The sequence below is a fragment of the Simochromis diagramma genome, unplaced genomic scaffold (assembly GCF_900408965.1).
Source record: "Simochromis diagramma unplaced genomic scaffold, fSimDia1.1 OVJJ01000596.1, whole genome shotgun sequence".
Classification (NCBI taxonomy): Eukaryota; Metazoa; Chordata; class Actinopteri; order Cichliformes; family Cichlidae; genus Simochromis; species Simochromis diagramma.
This window is the reverse complement of record NW_024387245.1, coordinates 21902444-21927481: the sequence shown is the minus strand read 5'-3', so window position 1 is coordinate 21927481 and position 25038 is coordinate 21902444. Positions and strand designations below refer to the sequence as shown.

The 25038-nt window shown below is 40.0% G+C and overlaps 1 protein-coding gene across 1 annotated transcript; it reads left to right on the top strand.

Moving 5' to 3' along the window:
• Positions 1 to 221: 221 nt before the first annotated feature.
• LOC120714094 (growth arrest and DNA damage-inducible protein GADD45 gamma-like) lies at positions 222 to 1573 on the top strand. The gene is made up of 3 exons (XM_040000136.1): positions 222 to 322; positions 422 to 629; positions 750 to 1573. Exons 1-3 carry the CDS (start codon positions 222 to 224, stop codon positions 861 to 863), a joined length of 423 nt encoding a protein of 140 aa, XP_039856070.1. The 3' UTR covers positions 864 to 1573.
• Positions 1574 to 25038: the final 23465 nt, after the last annotated feature.

The window sequence follows — 25038 nt, the reverse complement described above, 5'->3', positions numbered from 1 at the left end:
CTGCCCCCAACTTTCTAAGACTTTTCTATGGGCACGCGTGCCTGAGGGTGGGGTGGGGGCTGCTGGCCTCTTGTTACCATTGTGCTGCAATCAGCCAATGAAAGAGTCAGCACGTGCCGGGTCTGCAGTATAAATGTTGGCAATCTCCTGGAAGCAGCACAAACAGCCCTTTCTGGACTTTCTGACACTGCTTCAGCTGAACTGTGAGATACAAACTAACCATGCAGTCTCCTGGAAAATCTCTGAAGGAAGCTCTGCTGTGTGCTCAGAGCGAGGAGCGACTCACTGTTGGAGTCTATGAGAGCGCCAAAATTATGACTGAGTAAGTAAACTTCATGTGACCTTAGCATCTTCTCTTAACATTAGGGTTAATAAACACTGAACAGCAGCGCTTAACAGGATGATTTTTGTTTGCCTACAGAGACCCGGACAGTGTGTCTTTCTGCGTCCTGGCCATGGATGAGGAGTTTGAGTGTGACATCGCCCTCCAGATCCACTTCACCCTCATCCAGTCCTTCTGCTTCGACAACGACATCAGCATCGTCAGAGTGAGCGACATGCAGCGTCTGGTGGAGATTGTTGGGGACAAGGCGGAACAGTTTGAAGATGCACACTGCGTCCTCATCACGGTATGTAGAGCTCAGTAGCAGCACTGTGAAGAATTTCAAGGCTGATTTTTTTTTTTTTTTTTTGTGCTTTCTAAAAAGAAACGTGCGACTAAATCTGCTTTCCTCTTCCTGTTTGATCAGAATCCGGCTGACGGGTCTTGGGAGGACCCCGCTCTGGAGAAGCTGCACCTGTTCTGTGAGGAGAGCAGGCGTCTGAACGACTGGGTTCCTGAGATCAGCCTCCCCGAGCGCTGATCTGGGACCTGCTCCTCACTCGCTCAGATGCTGCAAAGCTTCTTATCTGGAAATACTCATCCTGATGGACAGGATGACCCTGTTTCTGCTCATCCCTGGATACTCCTGAGGAGGATTCCCGTCCAGGCAGCACGGCGCCGGCCCGAGGGGCCCCCGTGAACAGTCGCCTCTTGTCCCGTCCATGCCAAGATGACTCTCATTCTTTATGTGAATGAGGTCGGGCATGCCACAAGAGCGACGCATCGACCCTCATTCTTTGTGCGGATGAGGTTTGGAGAGGAAGGAGAAGCGAGTTCTGCGTCCTGTGGTTCCACAGAGCAAATGTCGCACGTTGAAGCACGCGCAGCAGGAGAAGAAGCGGTGCTGAGAGAGAGGCCTTCTTAGAAAGGGACTTTTTAAGGATGTCCTCTTCGCTGAGCAACATGACATCAGTTGCAGTCAGCGGAAATGTTTCCCACTTTCCAGAATTGTCTTAATTCTCTAAAGGTTTCACTTTAGAAATTTAACAATGACAAAAAAAAAAGATTCTGAAAAAAATGATCTAAGGGTTTCACTTTGGATATTTAATACTGAATTTAAAAAAAGGTTTAAATAAAAAAAAAAAGATCTGACTTTAAATCTTGAAGTGTGAAACAAAAACTCTTTCAATTCAACTTCATGAAAAACGAAACTATTTGTGAATTCTTGCATTTTTTTTTCACATGAAAAGTTACAAATAAAACCTTTGAAAATTCTACTTTGCTTATTCACTATTCTTTAATTTTTTGTCTCAGTTGTCTGAAGTAGAAACACAGTAACACTTGGATTTTTTTCCCGTGGCAACATTTTGAGCTCCTTTTAGGGAGTTTTACTTTTACTGGAATCACTCAGCAAGGTCTGCAGCTCCTGAGTGAAATGGGAATAAAGTTAAGAAAACCAAGTATATAACAATGTAATTGCACAGCTCAGATTATTGTTATCAGACTCATTTCTTTATGGCAGTAAAGGATTAGGAGGGGTTACGAGATGGATAAAAAACAATAAAGTGGGGAAAATAGATGCATAATGGTATACCTCTAAAAAGTTTCATAGTCACATGAAAAACAGCTAAGACCAATCCATTTACTTCTCTAGAGGAGGTGAGGTGATTTTAACGTTACCTGGCATGGCCAGAGATTTAAATCTGCTGTTTTCACTCCCTCTACAGTAATGATTACAGATCAAATGAAGTTTGTCTCTGTGAGCCTGCTGCTTCTCCTGTACTTCAAATGCCAAAATATGTTTTTTCTTTTAGTGTGAAATTCCTACGACCGCTGCTATCAGGTGACCCTCTAATCTCAAAAATTGATTTAAAAAGTATTTTTTGTATATATTGTTTATCACGCTTTGTCAAGTTGATACATTAAAAACCTAGTGGATTAGCTATTAGCAGCTTGTGTTTTAATACTATAGCCAGAGAGGCCGACTTTGACCTATGAAGGAAAACTTTCAGTTTGTGACATTCAAGTTTGTTTTGCTTCCTGTTAAATTATTACAAAGTCCTGTTGATGATGAACCTAAACTCGAGTTAAATGCGACCAAATAATGAGTGCAGCCTATAGACGGGCAAATAACATCTGCATCTATCTCAAAAACTGATGACTTTGACAACATAAACATATTTGACACCTTTAACATAGTTATATATCCCCCTTTTCAACAGAAGTGAACTATTTTTTAAAAGACTTCACAGACAGAGGTGGAGTGGTAAATTGTTCCAGAGCCTTGGCGCCACAGACCAAAAGGCTCTGTTTGCCTTAAAGGCTTCAGTCTTCTACAAAGGACAACAAACAGATTTTGAGCTTTTGAACGAAGACACTGAGCAGCACTGTGTCTAATGTGTCTAACAAGAAGTTGAGATAAATAGTCTGAATCATTTTCATGTACATAAGTGTGCTGGATGCAGTTTTAAAACATACTCTTAAATCAACCCGGAGCGAGTGTAAAGAGAATAAAGTCGGGGTAATATGCAAATTTGTAAAACTCAGTTCAGACTGGAGGCCTCAGATGACTTACTGTGGCATCCTTTCAAATGTCACAGGCCAAAACACTGAATGTGTGGCTGCAAAATCCACCCATTAACACACTTAAAGCTTTCTAATTATAGCTTTTCCTAATTATGTTGTAGCATAAATTAGGAAAACGTATTTTTTATTTTATTGTAAAGCTCATTGGTTTTAAATGTGCTATATAAAACTAACTTACATTTATTTATTGTCTGTACAACTTAGAATCGACATTTGCGATATTTTGTGCATAAGCTAACTTTAGCTTGCTATCTTTAGCGACACGTTTAGCAGAGAGTTTCTCTGCTTCTCTGTTGTCTTTAAGCAAGATGATGAAAATGTGTTTTTCACATGATTTTCACACATACACTGCTAATTTATTGGTAAAAACTCTGTCTAAAGTTAGATTGAGCAGATATGGAAGTAAATGGTTAACTGTCTGGAGCATTTCGTGCTAGGAAATGCTCATTCAGGCAGCACTCCCAGCCTAATCCATCAAGCTTTTCTGATCTGATTCTTTCCAAACTGTTTAAAGTTTAGTCTCCTCATTTAATTGATGGTCAGTTTATGCAGAGGTAAGTTTATGTTTGAAAGAAAAAGGGTGTTTATAAAACTTTGCAGTGACTGAACCAATGACATTTTCTGAGGCTAGCTCATTTAGTATTGCCAACTCCAAACATTTTAAATTATTTCACTCTTGTCAGCATGCTAACTGTACTTTGTACCCTGTACCCTTCTTTAAATCCCCCCCCCCAATAAAACTCAGCTACACAGAGGTTGCATGGAGGTTAATGGAGGTGATCTTCTGCTCCTAGCACACGCTGCTTTTTTCTTCTCATTCTCAAATTTACAATTCAGAACCTTTAAGAAGCTTTTGTGTACTTGAATTCAGATTTTAAAGGCGCTCTGACCTGCATGTTGCCTGCAGTGTGAACTATTGTGGCGTCAACAGCTGCTGCAGGCCCCCCATGCCCCAAATGACATACACAAACACACACACAGACACCCATGATTGCTACTTAAGTCCTTACTCTTTCTGCTGATCTGCTTTCTAATGTGATGTTTTAAAAGATTGAAAAATTAAACCAAAGAAGAAGAAAAGTGGTTGATCTAAATCAGTTACACCCTAAGTAGCTTCATCAGTCTGTGTTGCACTCTGGTGTGTGCACGTACGCACACCCAGCAGCCCTTTGTGACACAAAAAAAAAAAGAGGAAGAAAAAAGGGCCAGGCCAGCTGAAACGTAATCAGCCCTTTAAATTTCCACAGCAACCAACCCAACACTCACTCCATCTGCTGTCCAATTTAATGACAGAGAGAGAAAGGGAGAGAGGAGGAGGAGGTGGCCCTGTGCCTGGCACAAGTCTGCTGCCATTCATCCATTCAAAGCCAAATCCTGACTAACAACAACATCCCCCGGCCGAGCAGTCGGCAGAAACACATCTGAAGTCTGAGCACAGCAGGACGGAGCGGTCTCTAAAAGTAGTTAAACAGTTTTGAGCATTTTAGAAAAATGTGCTTTTATTTTATTTTATTTTTTTATGATACACTAAATGAGAACCAGTGTCTGCCATGTGCAGGGGATAGCTTAGCATCGCTGGAGTCAGAGAGCAACATTAAGGCTGGAACTGGAAAGGTTTAAAACACACCTGCAAACACATTTAAGGGTACATTTCCTGTCTGCTTCTCTGAACCCTAAACAAACCCAGCTGCCCTCAGCCTCAACCCAACCATTAAGAGCTGTGCTGCTGCAGGCGCATGCTGCTTCTCAAGTATCCTTTCAACATAAAAGCTTTCTTCTCCTCCTGAAGTCTTTTCAGTGCTGGAGAGCTGCAGCAGATGGTAATGACAGGCTGCAGGCTCAGTGTGTGTTTCTGTGTTCTCCTGTTTTATTGGAGTTTTGATTGAGCAATCCATTTATATTTCTTGCTTTGCTCGGTTATTAGGGTTTTTTGGACAATAAAGGCTTTTATGCATCTAAAATCCTAAAATATTGAATAATCTAAGAGCCCTAGCCAAAGCCAAAGTCAATTAAACTGTTTTTACTTTAGAAAAAACAAAATTGCAGAAATCAGTAGCTGTCTGACAACAATGCTAATCTTTTTTTTTTTAAACTATGCAAATTTCCTGATTCATCCTTTCCATACGCCTGCTGCTGTTGCGCTGTTTGTGTGCATGTGTACATACGGAACAGAAACGCCCACCCTGTTCCCCCGGTCATCAGCTGCTGATGCTAATTTCTGGTTGTGATCTCAATCGCCCAGACCTGCTCCGGCTCGTAATGAGTCTAATCACTAATTACATTAGCAGGCCCCCTGAAGGGTGCACTGCTCATCGGTGGCCTCAATCCTGCACAAAGATCCGGTGTAAACACGCCACCATCTAAAGAAGCAAACCAAAGCTTGTTTGTATTTGTAACAGAGACATAATTACAAAACTTTCAATTAAAAAAAGAAAAAGAAAAAAAAAAGTAACAGAGAAAACTTCAGCAATTTTACAAGTTAATTAGAAATCAGTGAAAATACATTTGTTTGCATGACAATTTCATCTTTCGGGTAACAAGAGTGTTTATAAGTAAATATGAAGACAAAGAGATTATCTGTTTTGTCCAGCGTTGCAGCTTGTTAAGATAAAGTGGACTCAGAGAGCTGAAGCGCTGCCAGCTGTTGCCAAAACACGGGTCTGTTTCTCCATTGAGCGTTGAGGCCCTCGAGGGCCTGGCTCAGCTGCTGCTGGTTCAACACGGCGAATTGCTGTGTATGCATTTAGCCTTACAGACAACATGGCAGAATTTCAACACTGAAATGAGTCCAAAGCCATCATAATTTATGTAATAATGTAGATTAGAGGCCAGATTTGAGTGACACAGCAGTGGCCCGTATCCTTGTATGCTGCAGAGGAGGAAGATCAGATGGCTAAATGTGCCTGTGCCGCACCTCCACCCACTGCACACCCACACCAAAACAAAACTCTGGCAAAAAAGAAAGAAAAAAAAAAAGCTACAGCCAACACGTCTACGCCCCCATCAATGGACACAAAGAGCAGAAAACGACAGGAGGGGCCCCAAACAAAGGTGCAGCGAGACCTCGGCCCTCTCTCCTCTTTTGTGCTGAAGAATGGCGAGGTCCAGGAGCAGCTGCTGCTGGCTGCATGGGACATTTGAGCCGGTCCTTTTCACCAAAAAACAAAGTCTGGTGCTGTGAGTGGACAGGCTGCACGGCTGGAGGGGTGGAGAAGAGGAGGAGGGAGGCTGTATACAAAACGAAGGGCACACTTTGCCAGATCGACGTAGAGTTGACTCCCCATTGATCCTGCAGATCAGCAGCAGCAGAGGAAGAGGAAGGTGGGGTTTAGCAGGGTGAAGGGGGGGGGGGGGGGTGCTTTTTAAAGTGAGGCCCTTTAAAGTTGATGGGAGTCACATCAGTCACAGCACAAAGGAGGACCCCGAGGTCTGCCATATGGTTGTAGGCACATCATCTGTTCAGGAATCACTAAAAGAAATCCAACCTAGGCCAATAGCGGCTCGAGCTCTGCCCACTGCACTACTCAGCAACAACAAATCTCTGGTTTCTGATTGGCCGATGGGATGTAGTTATTAAAAGCTCAGCGTCTCAATTACCCAGACAGGTATAGAAGTGAGAGACTTTGTTGTTTTAGTACTTGAGGATGATCTGTGTGGCAGATTGATAAGTGCTATTAATATTTTATTTCCTCTCCTTTTGCAGCTGTCAAAATCCGTTCTTTTGTATACTTTTTAGGACTTTTTGCTCGACTCCTTTTGCCTCAGCTGTCCACTGAAACTAATCAGTTAATCACAGGATGAAACAAATACATTAAAAAGCAGTAAATACAAATTTAAAAGAAACCTAATGCTACATATTTGGGCGCTAACTTTTACCATATGAATAAATCTTTTTTCTTTCATGCAGCAGAACTATTTTAAACAAAAAGAATGAGACTTTTACAGGCATGTGGCCTAAAATAAACATAACTTGTATTAAAACTGTAATAGTTATTTGAGGTATAGGTCATCTGTAGGTATTTGTTTTATTCCTCTAAGCCGACCTGACCTTTGACTCTCTTTCTGCAGTTGTTGCAAATGATTGTATCATAAAGGACAGAAAAGCATGCTGCCCTGCAAAATTCAAAATGCAGGCCAGCATGGAACATACAAAATCTTCAGTAAATAGTGTGAGAATTTAAATGAACCCATAATTATACATTTATTCAGTATGTCATGTATAATGATGTTAATCAACTGCGTTTATGTGTCAGAAGAAGATTACTTTTAATGTATTCATTTTAAAAGCATTTTTCTTGAAACTGCTTATTGCATTAAGTATGTCTGGCTGTAGGAAAGAAAAAAAAGCTGACTTACATATGACATCTTTCATTTAATGGAATCTGGTCAAAATTAATCCATTGGTATACCTTAGTGATTCATTATTTTAAGAAATACAATTTGATTTTACAAATTTTAGTTGCAGTTTTACTCAAAATTATTGTTACAAGTGCACGTGCACTTGCCTAAAGGCATAGCAGAGGGAACCCGTGTGTTAGGAGATGAAAGACTCGAAAGAAAAGGTTAAAAAACAAAAAATCTAATACATTTAACTGGACTCTCTCCTAATCTTTATTTAGGAGGGGAATGAAACCATAGCGGTGAAACGGACGAGCACAGTGTTTTTGTGAGGCACCACAAATATAAAAAGCGATCATAAATGAACAGTTCTTTTTAATAGGCTTGTTTGTATTTCTTCAAATGTAACACGTTATTCTGAAAGATGAACACAGCTGACAGGTGGAGTAGGACCATAAAACATGGCGTAAAACGGACATAAACTAATGCACTTTACACTAACTGGTAAATTGTTTAGGTTGGCTTTCCAGCTAAAGATATAATGGACCTGTCTTCTGTCAGCCTGTAGCATCGCAGTGGCACTACAGCTATCACCGCTCTCCTCCAGTCGGCATAGTGAACGAAGATAAATAGCTCCACCTAGTGGTTAAAAGGGGTTCCTGCATAACAGTGCAGCGTATCGTGCAGCCTGGTCTTGATTAAGTCCATCAAGGCCAAAAATGACCGTAAAAAACATGTCAATTAGATTCAGATGATAAAATAAAGAAGCTGAACGTTTCTTTATTTGTTGCAATAAATCTGTTAAAATGATAAAACAACACAAATAATCATGGGCAAATGATGCACTTAAATTCTATTTCTTATCTGTTATTTCTAGAACATTTTATTATTAATCATGATAATTAACTAACTATCATTCATAATTATTTTATATTTCACTCTCCATTGTGATTATTATTGTTATTCTAAGAGGATTCTTTACTTTGAAATCACTTTTAGCTGGATCTGTATCTGTAGTGGAATTATCTAAAGGATATTATGGCTTGTTGTGTGGTTCAGAGAGGCCAGACACTTGTGCTCCAGTTTTGCTGATTGACAGTCTAATACATCATTAGCCTACTACCTAGCACTGTGCAGTGCATAAGTACAGTTTATAGTTACACTTTTGCTAAGCAGGCTTGCTTATATTAGCTGACAATTTAGCACTCCACACTACTGTGCAAAAGGCTTGGCCCATCCCTCATTGTTGCTTCCAATGAACCAGACTTTTTATCTTTCTTAAAGCTATTTTTTTTAAAAAGGTGTCTTAATCAACAGTTCTCCAGGTCTTTCAAAGTTTTTCTCTGACCACTGGCTGCTTTTTCATCCATTTTCAGTCCTTATACCTGACCATCACTGACCTATTAATCATTCAACCATAAAAAGGCACCTAAACTCAAGGGAAAACCAAACAGAAAACATAGCAACGTTTTGCTATGTCACAAAAAACAAAACTTGTTCCCATTTCTATAGTTAAATCTACAAGTAATACCAAAGATAACAGTGTGTGATGTGTGTCCTTAACAATACCAAAGTCATGACCAAGAATTAGGGAGAAAGAAATCCAGCAAAGACCTGATGCACGACCTGAAAGAGCTTTTCAAAATCAATAAAATTTTGAATACAGAAAAGTGCTGATTTTTATCCACCATGCAATACCATCTGGAAAGCATCCGATCAACATCAGCTTGATTTTTCAGCACGACAATGACCCCAAACACAATAACAATGCAGTAAAAGAACAGAAAAGGTTAGAAGAAACAAACAGTGGAACCAAATCCGTCATGGTGCCCAGACATCAACAGTATTGAAGCAGTGCGGGGTCATCTTGACAGAGAGTGAACCAAAAGGCCGACAACATCCAAAGAAGAACTTTAAATCTCCTTCAAGAACCTTGGAGAACTATTAATGAAGGCTACTTAAAGAAATGACAGCTTTCCTAAGAGAACTCAGGCTGTGTTAAAGAATAAACATATATTTCCATGTATATTTGCACCTTTCATTAAATCTTTGCACATATTTCTCATTTTCCAGGCCAAATATTACAAAATGAAGGATGATTTGACACTTTTTCACAGTATCGTAAATTTACTCCTATTAGAATTTGATAGCTTGAAAAGCAGCCAGTGGGACGACCTCTGGGCTGAGTATATCAAGCACAGCCACAGCACTGGGCGGGTGGTGCCGACGGGTCAAGATTAGGTTAAGTGGGGTGTGTCGTGCAATGAAGTAAAGTCGGTCTGTCGGGTCTCCAAGCTGCAGATGGGACCCCTTCTCCTCTGGAAAGTCCCCTTCCCACAGGCACCTGTTGGGTGGAGTCTGGTGATAAGGTTAATTGGTAGCAGTCAACCATTCCATCTCTCGTCCACATTGCTTGGCTTTGCTGTGCTTTGTTTGCACTTGGGAGGTCCATTTTCCCTAACAGTTTTGTAGAATTATCTTTTTGTTATAGCTTTTTTAAAATCTCAGTGGATTTGATAAAGGTCCGCTAGATTTACCAAAGCTGTAATTCCACTGTTGCGTCAGTCAGATGGTTAAAATACTCAGAGGAGCCTAAAAAGACAATCATGAAGTGCATATCACAACTTCTGTTTCTAGTCCTCCTTTTCTCCATAATGCACATTTAGATGGCGATGACAGCTGCTGCTTGGATCTGCCTCCCAAAAATCAGACCACCCAGTCGTGAAGCTAAAGCAAAGTTTTGAGCAAGTGTGTTTTTCAGTCACCAGAGAGTCTGTGTGTGTGGTCACTGCGTTGGAAATACATCCACACGTCCTCATAGCAGATCAGCAGTAGGGAAACAGGCTACAGGCAGCAACATGTTTAAGTCCAGTCCTTTAAACTGGAGGCGGACAGTTGAGATCACAAGTCTCTGCTGACTTACAGCAACTATTTGCCTGACTGGAGAAACACAGTGTCAGACGGGGAAGTCAGAAGTCCGGCAGCTTTCCTTTTAATTGGCTCTCAGCTGCTGGAAAACAGACGTTCACTTACACATGAACACAAACACGATGGGCAGCACATGTGACTTCATTACTGTGGGAATAACACAAGCAAACACACGCCTTTTCTGGTGCAGCACTGACCCAGTGAGAGTAGGAGAAAGCCAAGTTTTAGAGCACTAATGTAGCTTCTTGAGGGGTTAAGTTCCAAAGATAGGAGGGTTTCCCCCTTTATTTCAGGATTAAACCAAATAAAAGAACCTGAACATGCTATCAAGGGAAGTGTGGTAAGAACACCTCCTCCGCCTCTAAAGTTTGAGTGTTTTATCAAACATGAATCTGTCATTAGCAGCAGATATAGGCACACTAGAATCCATCTACAGACTGCTTTTGTATGTGAGACCACACAAACAGGACAAAACTAATATTCAGGGCACTATTTTGCTCCAGTCCAGCTATAACTGCTGCTAATTTTGTTATCATCCCTGCCTGAGTCATCTCATCCACTTATTTTTCGCCGTCTGAAACATTTCAGTCTTATTGCACTCGCTAAAAAACACTCAACTTTATTGTACCCTCCTCAATTTACAAAGATATGCCATTATATTTAAACACTTTTGCCTCCATTCTGTCTTAATATTAGAACTGATACTTGAGCAATTTGAATACTTCTGCTCAGCCTTCTGTCTGGTTCCTCCCCCGTTTTCTCTGATTCTCCCCTGTTTCCTCTTTTAATCTGTCTCCCCCTTCCCCTCTCTCTGTCCCAGGGTGCGCACACAACAGACTGGAAGTCATTTCAGAAAGAAATTAACACAGGAGTCTAATACTCTAATGCTCCCACACAGCAAATTGGATTCGTGCGCTTCACTGACTCTGGGTATCAGTTTTTTGCAGGACACAAAGCCTCCCGCTGCAAGCCAGAAACATAGACTCTGGGGGGAGACGCTGTTGCTTCGACACTGCTAAACACTTGCAAACTGAAAACTTACAACCCGCGAACAAAAGTATGTGGACACCCCGTCATTTAGACAGTGGCCTTTTCTGCTGCTGTAACAGCCTCCATCACTCTGGTTTCAAGCATTTCTGCACAACGTAAGAAGCAGATATACTGCAGAGACTCGCTCCCACTCAGCCGTGAGAGATTAGCGAGGTAGACACTGATGCTGGGTGATAATGCCTGGATCAGGTGAGCTGTAAAGGACTGTGAGCTGGTTAGGATGAGAAACACGGTGTGGTTTTTGAAGGAAAACGGTTTTATTTAAACAAAAATGTCAAATCGTAGTTCTGGGCCTTCTTGTAAGAGGTAAAGAAAAAATACTTAAACCCAATCAAAGTAACACATGAAAACTACTCAGAGGAAATCCAACCCAAGCTCACTGACTGACAGGGGGAGCTCAAACACACTCTAACATGTCTTATAACTAAGACACAAAACCAACAGTTGTTTCAATAGTTACTTAAAGCTATCAGCATTTAAATTGCCATCAATCGCCCTCAACAATCAAATGAAACAAGCAACATGTTTAAAGTAAACCATCACCCCCTCCATTATGAAGTGGTATGATCCAAACAAAACTTTCTGAGTTTTTAACACTGCTGAATTCAAAGGCCTATCACAAGTAAAGCCATAGAAAGACCAAATAAATAAAGCCAGTGTATATTAAACATATAACAAAAATCATGCTTATTAAATTGAATTCATGATTCATTTACACATAACTGGTTTGCTTTATTAGGAACACTTGTTCACATGCTTCATAATGCAAATGTCTAATCAGCCAATCACATGGGGCCTAGACGTGGTCAAGTCGACTTGCTGAAGTTCAAGCAGAGTATTTGCGTGGCCAAGAAAGGTAATCTAAGTCGCTTTAAATGTGACGTGGTTGTTGGCAACAAGATGAATGGATACCGAGGAGACCTGAGATTGGCCGTGGAATTGTTTGTGGAGGTGGTGTCGGACGTGGAGGAGGAGTTGGACCTTGAGGCCTTTCCCAGTGAGACACAACTGTTGTGACTGATTGCTGTGATGGATGATTCTAGAGCATTTTTAAATGCCCCTGGGCTTGTTTTATCATAAATAAATCACATGTTCTTAAGTGCTACACTGTTTTTACACTCCCTGGCTTTGTTCATCTTCTGGTTGCCACAAAATTAGAAGGACACTTAAAAAATCACTAAAAGCTTTAAAATATTTTTCTCTACGGGAAAAATGTGATGCTATTTCTACGTAGCATTTCTTGCCTTGACCTTTGCAAACTGTGAAATGTTCTGTATAATGAAAACATATGCTCATTTAAAGTTTTATAAAAAAGCAATTATTTATTTCTAATGAAAACAACCTAATTTGAACATTTTATCCATTTTTAAACAGCGGCGCACAAACAAATAAAAATCTATTATAAGTATTTAATTGCATGACTGCAAGTTTATTTCAACCTTTAGTAAAAAGAAAAGCAGAACCTTTTTTTTCATTACTGTTTTTTTTTTCAGTTTAGAGTGTGTGTGTGTGTGTGTGTGTGTGTGTGTGTGTGTGTGTGTGTGTGTGTGTGTGTGTGTGTGTGTGTGTGTGTGTGTGTGTGTGTGTGTGTGTGTGCGTGCAGGGTGGGCTTTGTGACTCTAACTGCCAATTTGGTGTAAAACCGGCTTTCATAAAGTCTCCCTTCGGGTCAAAAAGCCTGTTCCATGTAATCCTAAATCAGCAGCTCGTTCCTCATTTCTTCACCTACTTTGCTGTTATATTATGTGTCATTACTTTGCTGTCCTGAAGCACCAGCGTTAATTATGTTTGTTTGAAAATCTGTCCGTCTGCCACACTCTAAATTACAAAAGCTGTTGCCGCTTCAAATTCTCTTTTTCTCCGTGCTTCAGGAGTGAGGCGCTGGAGCTGAACTTTGATCTCTGTGTACTGTAAAAAGAAAAAAAAAGACAGGGTCCCTGATCTAAAGGCTAGTTCTACTTTAGAAAGAGCACTTCCAGTGATTACAGAGAGGATGTTCTCAGTGAAGGTAAAAAGTTCCAAATCCATTAGAAATGGATACAAAGTAACAAAGTTTCTTCTGTGCTTGAATTTAAATGTCTCTTGGGAAGAGTTTCTTCACACCGATGTCTTTGGTCAGAAAACTGCATCCATGAAAGGAGAGGAAAAAACTGAGCCCTTAACCAAAGACAGGTTAAAGGGGTAAAGTTGTCTGCATGCTATGGTCCACACTGTGTAACCTGGATGTAACTGGCAGCTTTGTTGCTTGAATACCAAGCATCCGCTGCTACAGCTCTACTTTGTTTGCATGTTTTACCCACAGACAAGCCAGCCAGCGCGCATAACCTGGATAATCCTCCTTTTCTGACTTGTTAAATGATCATAGTTTACAAAATGCATTTAATGATCTACTGAATGCACAACACAGGAATTATAATACAGACATTTGTGTACAATTTCACAAACTTAATGTTTACTTTAATCAAAAAACAAAGGAGCTGAAGGCTTTTCTTCAACAGACTTCTATACAACCAGAGGGTTTGTTGTAGGTATCGCCCTCTATTGGCCATTAAAATGATAGCAGACTTTAGGCTGTGTCCATCTTTTAAACTGTCTGTGGCAGGAGTGTAAGACATAAGTCCCGGGGTCCAAAATTGGCCTGAGTCCAATTCAGTCCACTGGACAGCTTTGAAAAAAAGTGAACAAGGGCTTAAAATTTTGACTACTAATAAAGACTTGTGAAGCTCCCCCCTGATCATTCATACTGCACTAAACTAATAGGTAAACAATTCAACAGCAGAAAAGTTCCTGTTTTTCACTGGCTGCCATAGGATTTTCAGGTTTTTTTGCAATTTCCAAAAAGGACGTTTTGTGATATAGCAAAACGTTTCTGTTTTATAATTACAGGGCAGTCTGGGCAGTTAGCTACTAGAACCTTTTTTCTTTAATTTTAAAGAGTGTTTAAAAAGTTATGCTGTCAGATTTCTCTTTACTGTTGAAATTGCACTTCTTCTTATATTAAGATATTTCAGGCATTAAGTGTGCAGATAAACTTCTTCACATTAACAGGAAGGAGGAGTGGCTGAATGGATGTATGGAGATTTGCTGTTTTGCTTATGTATATAATTAGCTGGTTAGTTAGTTGGATCTGTGGGGTTGTGGTTAACACAACTATCTCACACATGAAAGATCCCCACTTCAAGATGGAGAGGATAAACAAATTCAGCCTCAGGTGTCAGTCCGTGCCTGGATAAAGGGAAAGGTTGTGACAGGAAAGGCATTTGGTACAAAATCTGTGCCAAACCACATCTTTTGGTGATCCCTTGAGAAAAACGGGAGCAGCAGAAAGTTCCTTCTTCCTGTTATTGGGTAGTTAGAATCAGAATCAGAATACTTTATTAATCCCAAAGGAAATTAGCAGATGTAGGTTGTAGCCACTGTCACATCATGAGATAGTCATGCTAAATGTTTTTGTCCGAGACTGGTCATTGTGACCAGCTTTGGATTTCTCTCACTTAGATCTGTCCTCAAAACTCAAAAAAGGTCTCTATTCCAGTCCACTTTGAAAAAAACAGCCCAAAGTCACAACCCAACACTGTTAAAAAGAAATAAAGAGACAGATTTTTAATCATTAATGTTTTGCACTTTTTAGGAAAGGTTCCCTTCAACCCAAGGAGCTTGGAAAGAAAAGCGTCATAAACCACCGCCTCTGTTTGAACAGAGGCGGGGGTTTACGACACCAACTGTCTGCCATCTATAATCCAGTTTTGAGATCCCTTCCCAGACGCCTTAACGCCCACTCACATCCTGGGCCATCTGACCTCAGGAAATCACATGATAGTGTGGGGCCAGGTTTCACAATGAGCTCACCTGAAACCCTGGCTGATTGTGACCCACACCCGCTTTCACACCTCATGTGATTAGGTAGAGGATCATCAGGGGGTCCTTTGTCCCTCTTTGGGAGGAAACTCCTACTGGGTTTAAATCTGAGACTCTCCACCATTTGACCTTAGAACTGAAGAAGCTTCTCGGATGAGAGGTGAAACGTCTTCAAGCAACTCAAAGAAGTCCAGACGCTTTTCTTTCCAAGCTCCTTAGACTACGATGACCTGGATGACTGAGAACCTTCACAGACATGTTCCTTTCAACCCAAAACCACTCGGTCACCCTTGGGTGTACAGACATATATCTATGTATCAAATTTAAATATTAGAATTTCTCGTACCAAAACTAAGCTTCTTGGGTGGTCTGTACCTCACAGTACGTCTTAGTGTTTTGTTAGATATATCAAGTAAAATTGCTCAAAAGGACACCAACAGCAGATCTTCTTAGCATACAGCTTTCTGTGTTGGGACGCCTGTTAATGAAAGAGACCTCATAAAGCTGTTATGAAGGGGAAAACTAGAGGCCAAAATCTTGCTTCTGATCCTCTAAAGTTGATCATTTTAACATGAGAGTCTATGGGGACTGACTCACGTTTGGAGCCAGTCTTAGAGTTAGCACTTTCATGTTTGCTTTATTTTCCTGTCTCAGAGACAGCTACCTGTGTTTAATGCATTATATCTCATTTTGAAGTCTGCACAAAAACCAAATAGTGTCTTTCTGGGGGCTATTTCTGTCATATCGCCAACAATAAGCTCGTCAGACACCCAGCACAAACTCCAACTAGCTGTGCTCTTTCTATCCTACTCCTTTCAAATCTAAGGATAAACCCCTTGAGATTTAGTGTTTGTCTACAGAATGTCAACTGATGACCTCGTCCTTTCTCACAACCAACGGCGGGATTTACAGAGGAGGGAGCGATCCTTCTCCCGATATTAAACCATGAAAGTCAAAGAGTGGATTTACGAGGTTTTGGCAGGACGGCGGTGATCTGCAGGCATGACGGACACATTATGAACAGCGGCTGCATCGCTGCACTTCTCCTCGGAGCTCCTTAAACAATTTCCCCACAGCTCATTTTTAACCTGCCACACAGCCGTCATCACTTAGCTCCATAATTCCCCAAATTCACGCATAATCAAACAAATTAGCCTTTATGCTAATTTCTTATGACTCAATTATGTTAAAAGCCCAGCTTGAATGACAGTCATAATTACAGCCATAATGCTGGCAGAGATATTACCGGCGAATAATACGGTAATGGATATCAAAGGAGCAAGCTTCATCTGCCATAGAGAGACGCTGCTGAGTGGGTTAGCAGGAGTAAATAAACTCTGATGTGTTTGCTGATGAGCTGTTTTTTGGTCTACAGCACTGCTGAGACTCCACAGAGGTCAGAGCCACGAGCACACTGATGGATGGAAGAAGACCCAAACGTTTTTAGGGAGTTGACTTGATTTCAGCTCTCTGGCCCTATTTACCTTTAATCTCTTTCTAAGGTTTTGAGTGTGATGTTAAAGAGTTTACAGAGAAGTTCTTTGCCATGTGCGTGACTTCTCACTCATCCACTGACTTTGTTAAAGACTAGTTTATTCCAAGCATGTGGACTTGAGAGCATTATGTGGAAACTCTAAGGTTTTCTGGTGGTTGAGGCTTTGATGCATACAGTACTGTGCAAAGCTCTTGAGCCAGCCTTCATTTCTTTACATTATAGGAAAAAGAGGAATTGTTGCAGCAATTTATTGAAATGGGGAAACACACAGGAACGATATATTATGTTATATTAAGCAAGAACTGAGTTTAAAAGTCAATATTTGGTATGACCACATGTATTCTTCCACACAGTCTAAACTCTCTTAGGCTGTTTCCTTGTCATTTCTTTAACTTGTCTTCAGGAATACTTCTCCAGGCTTCTTGAAGGATATTCAAAGCTCTTCTTTGGATTTTCGCAGCCTTTTGTTTCATTCTACATGAAGATGATCCCACATTGCTTTAATAACATTGAACTACGGGCACTTGGGAGGCCAGTCCATGACTGATGGTGTTCCATTGTGTGCATTGGCAGTCTGTTTAGGATCATTGTCATGCTGAGAAATTAAGCCATTCTCAATCAGATGTTTTCCAGATGGTACTACATGGTTGATAAAAATCTGACGGTACTTTTCCGTGTCCATAATTCCATCAATTCTGAAAAGAAATCCAACATTACTGAATGAAATGTAGCCCCAAACCATGACAGAAGCTCTGCCAGGTTTTACAGACTCACCGTTGTTCCTCACCTCTCTCCTCCACTCCTCTATACATACTGATGAAGATTTCACCCTATAATGTCAAATTTGGATTTATCAATCTATAATTCCAATCGCCAATGATTTACAGCTTAGTTCTGGTGTAGTTTGGCATTCCTGAACCTTTTTTTGTTTCCCGGTCTCCATTCCTTAAGGACGGCTTCTCGAAAATCACTCTTCCACTGAGATGTCTGATGAAATTAGATCCAACATTAGATGGATCAGCTGAAGGGACAGATTCATCTTTCAGATCATATCCTTGCTGAGGGTTTTTCCTCCTCTTTCTTAAGCACATGACTTCCAGATACTTTTTATCTGTTGTAGATGGTTTTTATGCCTTCTGCATCTTTCCAGCCTGATCAGGAGGTTCAAACCATTCTTGCTATGAGGCAACAGTGATAGTCACAATGCCTCAGTAGAAAATAAGAAATAGACAAGTAATAATGTAATGTGTGTATGTATTAGTCACAAGTAAGGTGACTCACTGTCATATTTTTATTATTTTTATTTTTATTAAATACAATGTAGCAAACATAACAGCCTGCTATGACACAACATATAGCCTTTCCTCCTGCAAACCCAGAGCTTCCCACACATATAATATAAAAATATTAATTTTAATTACTATTAGCAGCTTATGGAGTAAGTCTAACAATGTCTGCACTTCATTTTTGAAGAAGGAGAAAAACTGAGGAAATATATTCAAACAGCCCCGTCACACACACTCATCATGAATCCACACCAGCCTGTGACAAAATAATAAAATCTCTCGTCCCACTTGTTCAACAGTGTAGTCTTGATGGCCCCTGACATTTAAATGTAATCCATATCATGAGTGGATCTTCTACACAACAGTGTAAAATGTTTGTCCTCTCTCTTTTTTAGATTATTGTTATTTAACGTGTAATTGCCGTTTATCATCACTGCCCTTTTTTCTTATTATTTTCGTGTCCCCCTCTCGATATTTCACCCTGTGGTGTGAATTTTATTTTAATTGAACATCAGTAGAAAATGAGGACAGAGGGACTTGTTTTATTTGAAAGGTTAAATATTCAGAGCATTTCAAAATCAGCACTATTGTTTTTAATAAAATAAAATAAAAAATACTATGATTTGAATGAATCTGAAAATACCGCTGAAAAACTATTTAAGTGATCACTCCCACTGAGATGTTCAATGATTAATGATGCCACTAATGTACCTATAATAGATGTAATATTAAAAAGAAAATGTTTGAGGAGCAATGACCTAGAAAAAGCTGCTCAAACTGCGGCAGAGTAGATAAAGGCCACATTCCTGTGGGTCCCCACACTTGTCATAGAGCGAGAGGTTAACTCCACATGGATTCACACTTGTGCCTGTGGAGCAGTCTCTTAATTAAGGCCCAAAACAGGAGCTTCCCATCACATGAACGTATGAGTCAAATAGATTAATGTCAATAACTTGAAGATTAAAGACTGATCTGTTTCAATATATAATACAGATTTTTATTAAAATATTATTTTTCTACTTTGTTGGTATTTATCGTAGAAATTTAGAAGAAAAAGAAATAATAACTTGAACTATTTAGCACTGTGACCTCAGTCAGGCATCCAAGGGGGTAAACTAGGAGAGTGCAAGTCCCAGATATACACAGTGAGCTAGTTTGGCTGACAAAAGGACAATGTCTAGGGTGAATGCCTCATTCGGGACTAAGATGATGTCAGTATAATGTCAGTTAGATGATCAATCATAAAAAACATTCATAAGGGAATACATGCACCTCCCAATTGCAGGCAAAATCATCTTTAAACCCAAATAAGTCAACAGAATGTCCATCCATCAATCATCTTAACTCCCTATCCAACGTATGATCATTAGCCCACGGTTACAATCATGTAGCCTATCCCTGCTATAGTGGGACTTAAGGGAGTGCATGCTGTGCAAGCTGCAGGCTTTATCACAGGGCCAACATAGAAAAAGAACCACACACTGTCCAACCTGATGTCCCAACCCAAAGCTTATAATAGACACGCTGGTCCAACGTGTCCATTTCTTTGGCTCTCAAAAACGTGAAATGGGAATGCAAGCCATAAGCTGCAGTAACAGCACAGCGAGATATTTTATTTTAAGTCATGCAGTAATGCAACTTTCTGCATGCATGTCCATTTCACGTTTTGGAGAGGCAAAGCGTGAAATGGACATGGTGGATCAGAGTTCTATTACACGTTTTGCACTGTCACATCCACACCTACAGCCAGAAGCACTAATTAACCTGATATGCATGTCTTTCGACATGCATATCAGGGAGGAACCCAAAGTACCTGGAGAGCATGTGAATCCTATAGAAAACACCAGCCTGATTAGAAAGTTTGAACCAGGAACCTTCTTTCTATGAGGCAACAGTGCTAACCACCACATCACCATGGTGCCCTCTTCAAGTGTCTGTAAATATACACTGCAAGGCCTTTGACTGCTATTGGCATGTGCCAGTGCATTTAAAAAGGCATGCACATACAGAGTAAGGAATGGTTTAAAAATATGCACAAATCTATAGTCTTCTTTGTTTTCTTTTGGCTGCTTCCTTTAGGGGATGCCACAGCAGATCATCTCCCTCCATCTCACTGGGTCCCTAGTATGCAGTATTTACATTACAAAAAAACACAACAACAAAAAAAACATGTGACAGGTTTCCACAGGAATTCTTTTGCCCAAACACTCTGGGAGACTAGTGAAGAGACAGAGGTGAGTTTGCACGAGTGATGGGATTATCCTGTCATTTATCTTGAGTTAAATTTGAGCAATAATTAATCAAACATTAAGCAATATGTATTTTTCTTAATTCATAAGTAAACAAGGGGGAACATGTGACTTGGCTGTGCTACAACAATCAAATAAACAATGAATAAAAAAGTCTGTTAAAACACGTTGTGTGTTTATTGTGCCGATGTTCTGTAATTTTTCTGTCCTGATAAATCTACATGTTAAAGTTCAAATTGGGCCGCTATAAAAATACTAGAAGTATATATACAGAACAAATAAGGCAACAATGAGCACATTGTTAATTTTTATTTGCATTCATTCATAAACATGCTGGACATGAAAAGTTCACAGAGCATAAATCTGGAAGTACCACAGAAGCAGTTAAAGGATAACTCAGTGATTAAAAACTATTAACAGATATTTGAAATTATTGCAGCTTAAATCAAAACCCCATCATCTTTTTTTTAAACCTTTTTTCACCAAAGACAGTCAGTTTGGTTTGTTACTGAGACAGCTCTTCTGAGCTTAAAACTCAAAAGTAATGTTTGTAAGTGTGCACACTTTCCTCTGCACATCTGAGGTGTTGGTTGAGGTTAGCAAGCCTGTTGACCGAGGGCTTTATAACCCATTCTCATTTCAGACTAGTTGGTTTGGAATGGCTGTTAGTGATCTTGGAATGCCATCCTTCAACATCCAGCATCCCACGTGCAGTTTGAGTGTTATCTTTTACTCGAACAGAGCTTTATTTTTGACATACAAATTGCCATGGTATTACAGACGCTATCTCAAGCAGAACTGGAAAAAGTCACACATGCTTTCATCTCATCATGCTTGCACTACTGTAATTCCTTCTACTTGGGCCACAGCCAAAAAGTCCATCTCCCACTTTCAGCTCATTCAAAACTCAGCTGCAACACTTTTAACAATTTCAGAAAGGCATAACCACGTCACTCTTAACCTTGCTACACTACAATGGCTACCTGTTAGCTACAGAGGTTATTTTAACTTTTATTTGTTCTTACAAGTTCTTGATTACATGTATATAATGGATTTATTTAGTCCTTATTAGCCAAACCCTATGGTGGCCCTGAGAGGCCAAACGGACTGCAACTTAAGAAAACACCAGCAATAAGAAAAATGCTGCAAAAGCACACAAAACAGAATGGAAATAGGAAAAAAGAAAACAGAAATATAGGAAAAAACACAACTTCTTTTAAGTGGCTCCCAGCTCAATTCTTAGCATATTTTGGTTCCTGCAACTGGTCCGTCAGGTTATTGTCTCCCCAGAAACACTTCCCTTGTATTTTTTCCTATTTCTGTTTTATTTTTTCCTATTTCCATTGTGTTTTGTGTGCTTTTGCAGCGTTTTTTTTTATTGCAGATGTTTTCTTAAGTTGCAGTCCATTTGGCCTCTCAGGGCCACCGTAAAACCTTTTTTGAGGGACAAGCATGGTTCTGGCCTGGTTCTATGAAGAACTGTGCAGACTATGTAATACGTGGTGTTTCTGTGTATAGTCACCAGGGGGCAGTGTAAAAAACATGTGGGACCACTAGTACTGTGGACTACACTTTATGGTTGTGCTGCTGTCGGTCCACTACTCTAATGAGAAACAGAAAGCAATGAACTCTCTCCGTCCTCCTCAAGAAACCTTTTCAACTCATCAGACTTCCATCTTTGCAAAGCATCATCACTGTTCTGCTGTGTGCTGTTGGCTTTTTGGAGCACATCTGGGTTGACTCCATACCCAAAAATCCTTCAACATGGTAGCCAAATACATAAACAAATGGACGCAAAAACTGTGGAACTCTACCAGAGGAAACGTAGTTAGCAAACTATGTTTCTGCTTTTAAATCACTCCTCAAAATTTACTTTTACAGGACAGCTGTTTTCTTCATTTCTTGAATCTGTTTTATTTCTCTACCGCCGCTTATTTAGTTGATTTGTTATATTATTCACATTTGTTCATGTTTTATGGTTTGTTTCTCAAGTCTTTTTTTTTTTCATTTTTGACTTTGGGCTGTTTTACCATCTTCCGTAAATCATTTTGTAACTATGTTTTGAAACTAAATCCATTACTATTATAAATGTGGGGGTGACATTCTGGTACCGGACTAGAACTGGGCCTTTCCACCTCTCTCTTAGACACAAAGAAATCTCAGCCAATCACAGCCTTCACTTTTCATTCCTGCAGAGGAGCAAAGATGTTATTATGTGAATCTTTTTAAATCATGTTCTTGTGAATCTTTGGAATTTGGTTCCAAGAAATTTGGTATACAACCTCCCCTTTGGAATCAGGACAGACAGCAATAAAATGATGAAAACTGTGGCGGTTTGTTAAGAGATGACAGAAGCCAAAAGTTCATGTTGACAAAATAGTAAGACACTAAGAGACCTGGACATTAGAATTCTTAGTGGACTGGCTTTTTGTGTTTATGATAGATTGATTGCAGGTTGTAAGGCATTCACTCCCAGGCTCCTTATCGTTGTGGTCAGAGGTCAACCTGAGCACTTGGCTCTTCACAGTCAATATTTTTTGCATCTCCTTCCTTCTTCCACCTCCATTGTAAGTTGCTGTTATGGATCAGATCTTCATCTTGGTCAACAAAAGAACGCACCAAGGGTCTTTAATGTTCTATCCCTTAACTGCTGCGTTGATAAAAACACCGCCTTTTGTAGGCGAATTGCTGTGCATTGTGATAGATGGATCCTCAGCAACTTGCAGAGTAATTGCATATTTTAGGGCCCTCAGATGAATTATCCAGGGCTGATCCGTCATTATAATACTGAAGCTCATGCCGTCATTCGTGGTGAGAAATGTTGCTCGATAGTGGTATTTGCACAGCTGCAGGGGGTCATAAATTATTACAGAGGACACATGAGCATTAGTTCAACTCTTTCATCAGAAGGTCTTAAACAAGGTAGCCTCCTCCTTCATCATATGTTGTCAAAGAGGCTCTCTCGTGCTTCCTTTTTCATGTGTCCTGGGTTATCTGTGCTATGACGTCTACATGCAACAAAACGTTTTTCTAAATTGTTTTAGGCACCAGTCACCTATTCATTTTAAGCACTGACACCCTCTTCATGGGAAAAAGGGACTATCTGAAAAGAGTCAGAAGAAGCAAACCAAACCTTACCAAACCAAACCATAGCGCCGGTGCCGTGTTCTGCTTTGTGGTTGCGATGTTAACATCACATGTTATCACATGTATAATTCAGGATAATCACGGGACAACATGAGAAGATTTTGTGCTATTTTAGCATGTCTTCTTTAAGTACACATTTAAGTGGTCCTCTGTATTTACAGACTCTTTTTTATTCTCAGAGAGAATGATTCACACTTGAACCTCTATCTGAAACAGGCTGTTTTAGCCCTTCCTACAAAGAGCTGTGCACCTGATATGAACATATTAGGATGTAATACAAAAAAATATCTAATCACCTGTAATGTCCTCCCTTAAAAAAACAGCTTTTATATGCACTCGCATTACCCCATAAGGAATTACTATTGTTCTGGTGATGAAGTTTTAAAATATATTAAAAAACAACCATATTAGGGTCATGTTTTAAGTTTTGGAGTAGATGGTATATGTTGTAGCAAACCTTGAAGGTCATATTTGACTGACCAGTAAAGGTGGACAGTACGGTTAAAAGTAAGTGGTTCCTGGATTACTTATATTTCCCAATATAAAGTCCAATATTTAAATCAGCCATGTATGCAAACTCCATTTCAGCACCTGGGGATCGAACCACCAAGGCCAAGGAAACTACTGATTTGTTCCAGTATATTTCAGCAATCAAATGAGTGATGAAACAGTGCCTGTTCTTTAAAGTGATACATTCAGATCTGTAAATATAGAATCAGGGTTGCCAACAATAAGGTCTTCTTTTAGACAGGAGGGATGTGTCTTATTTAAAACCTCTTATATTCTGGGTCTGCTGCTCTCATTGCCACTGAACAGTGCGGTTTCATGATCACAAGGAGAGCTAAAGAGCTTTCTAAACCGTCGGGGTGGATGCCAAACAGTCTGGTAAGGGATTTAAACTGATTTGAAACCAATGATTCCACTGTAAAAGAAAATCTTCAGGAAGTGGTTTAAAATTTTGAACAACTGCCAGTTTCTCCAGGTCTTAAAAATTTTAAATTCATTATAATTGTCATTATAATTGTTTGATATTCAGACTTGGGAACATTGGCAGCATTTTTTCTCTCTGGCTGTCAAAATGAATACTCTGGCAGGTGGCCATAGTACTGGAAGGAGAAAAATAAAATATGAGAAATATGAGTAAGAATGTACAGCAAAATTATTTCAATTGATAAATGTGAGCAAAAACTAAAGTGTTACACTTTTGCACATTGAACGTTTGGTAACACTCCTGATATCAGTCATCCTGGTAAAGAGGAAAGAGGCTTTTATGGTGCTTATTAAAATGATGTCTTGCTTCTAGTGTAAATTTCAGGTGACGATGAAAACCTGTGTGCAGCTTTGTTTTATGGCAAAGACTTGTTTGCTATATATTTATGTAGATATATTGGTACTAAAACTAATACGATACACTCAATGTGTGTGTGTGTGTGTGTGTTTATGAGAATGTGTGTAAATTGATGCATGTGCCCAATGCCTCTAATGTCTCTCTGTCTCTCTCAACGACTTTTCATTCTTGTTGTGAGCAGGATATGGATCACCACCGTTCGTCGCTCGGATGCCGCTGTTCGGTGCCTGATAACTCTGTCCAATTAGATCACAGACGCTGCTCGTGCTCGCCGCCTTAGCTCACTGCCTCAGCTCGCCTCTCCGGGTGACAAATGTGACAATTACCCAAAGCACCAGGCGCTGCTGTTCATTCCCTATTAAAGAATCAATCAGGACTAGGCGTGCTGGGCCCTGAGGCACTGGCACTTCAAGAGCCCTGAGGATGTAGGG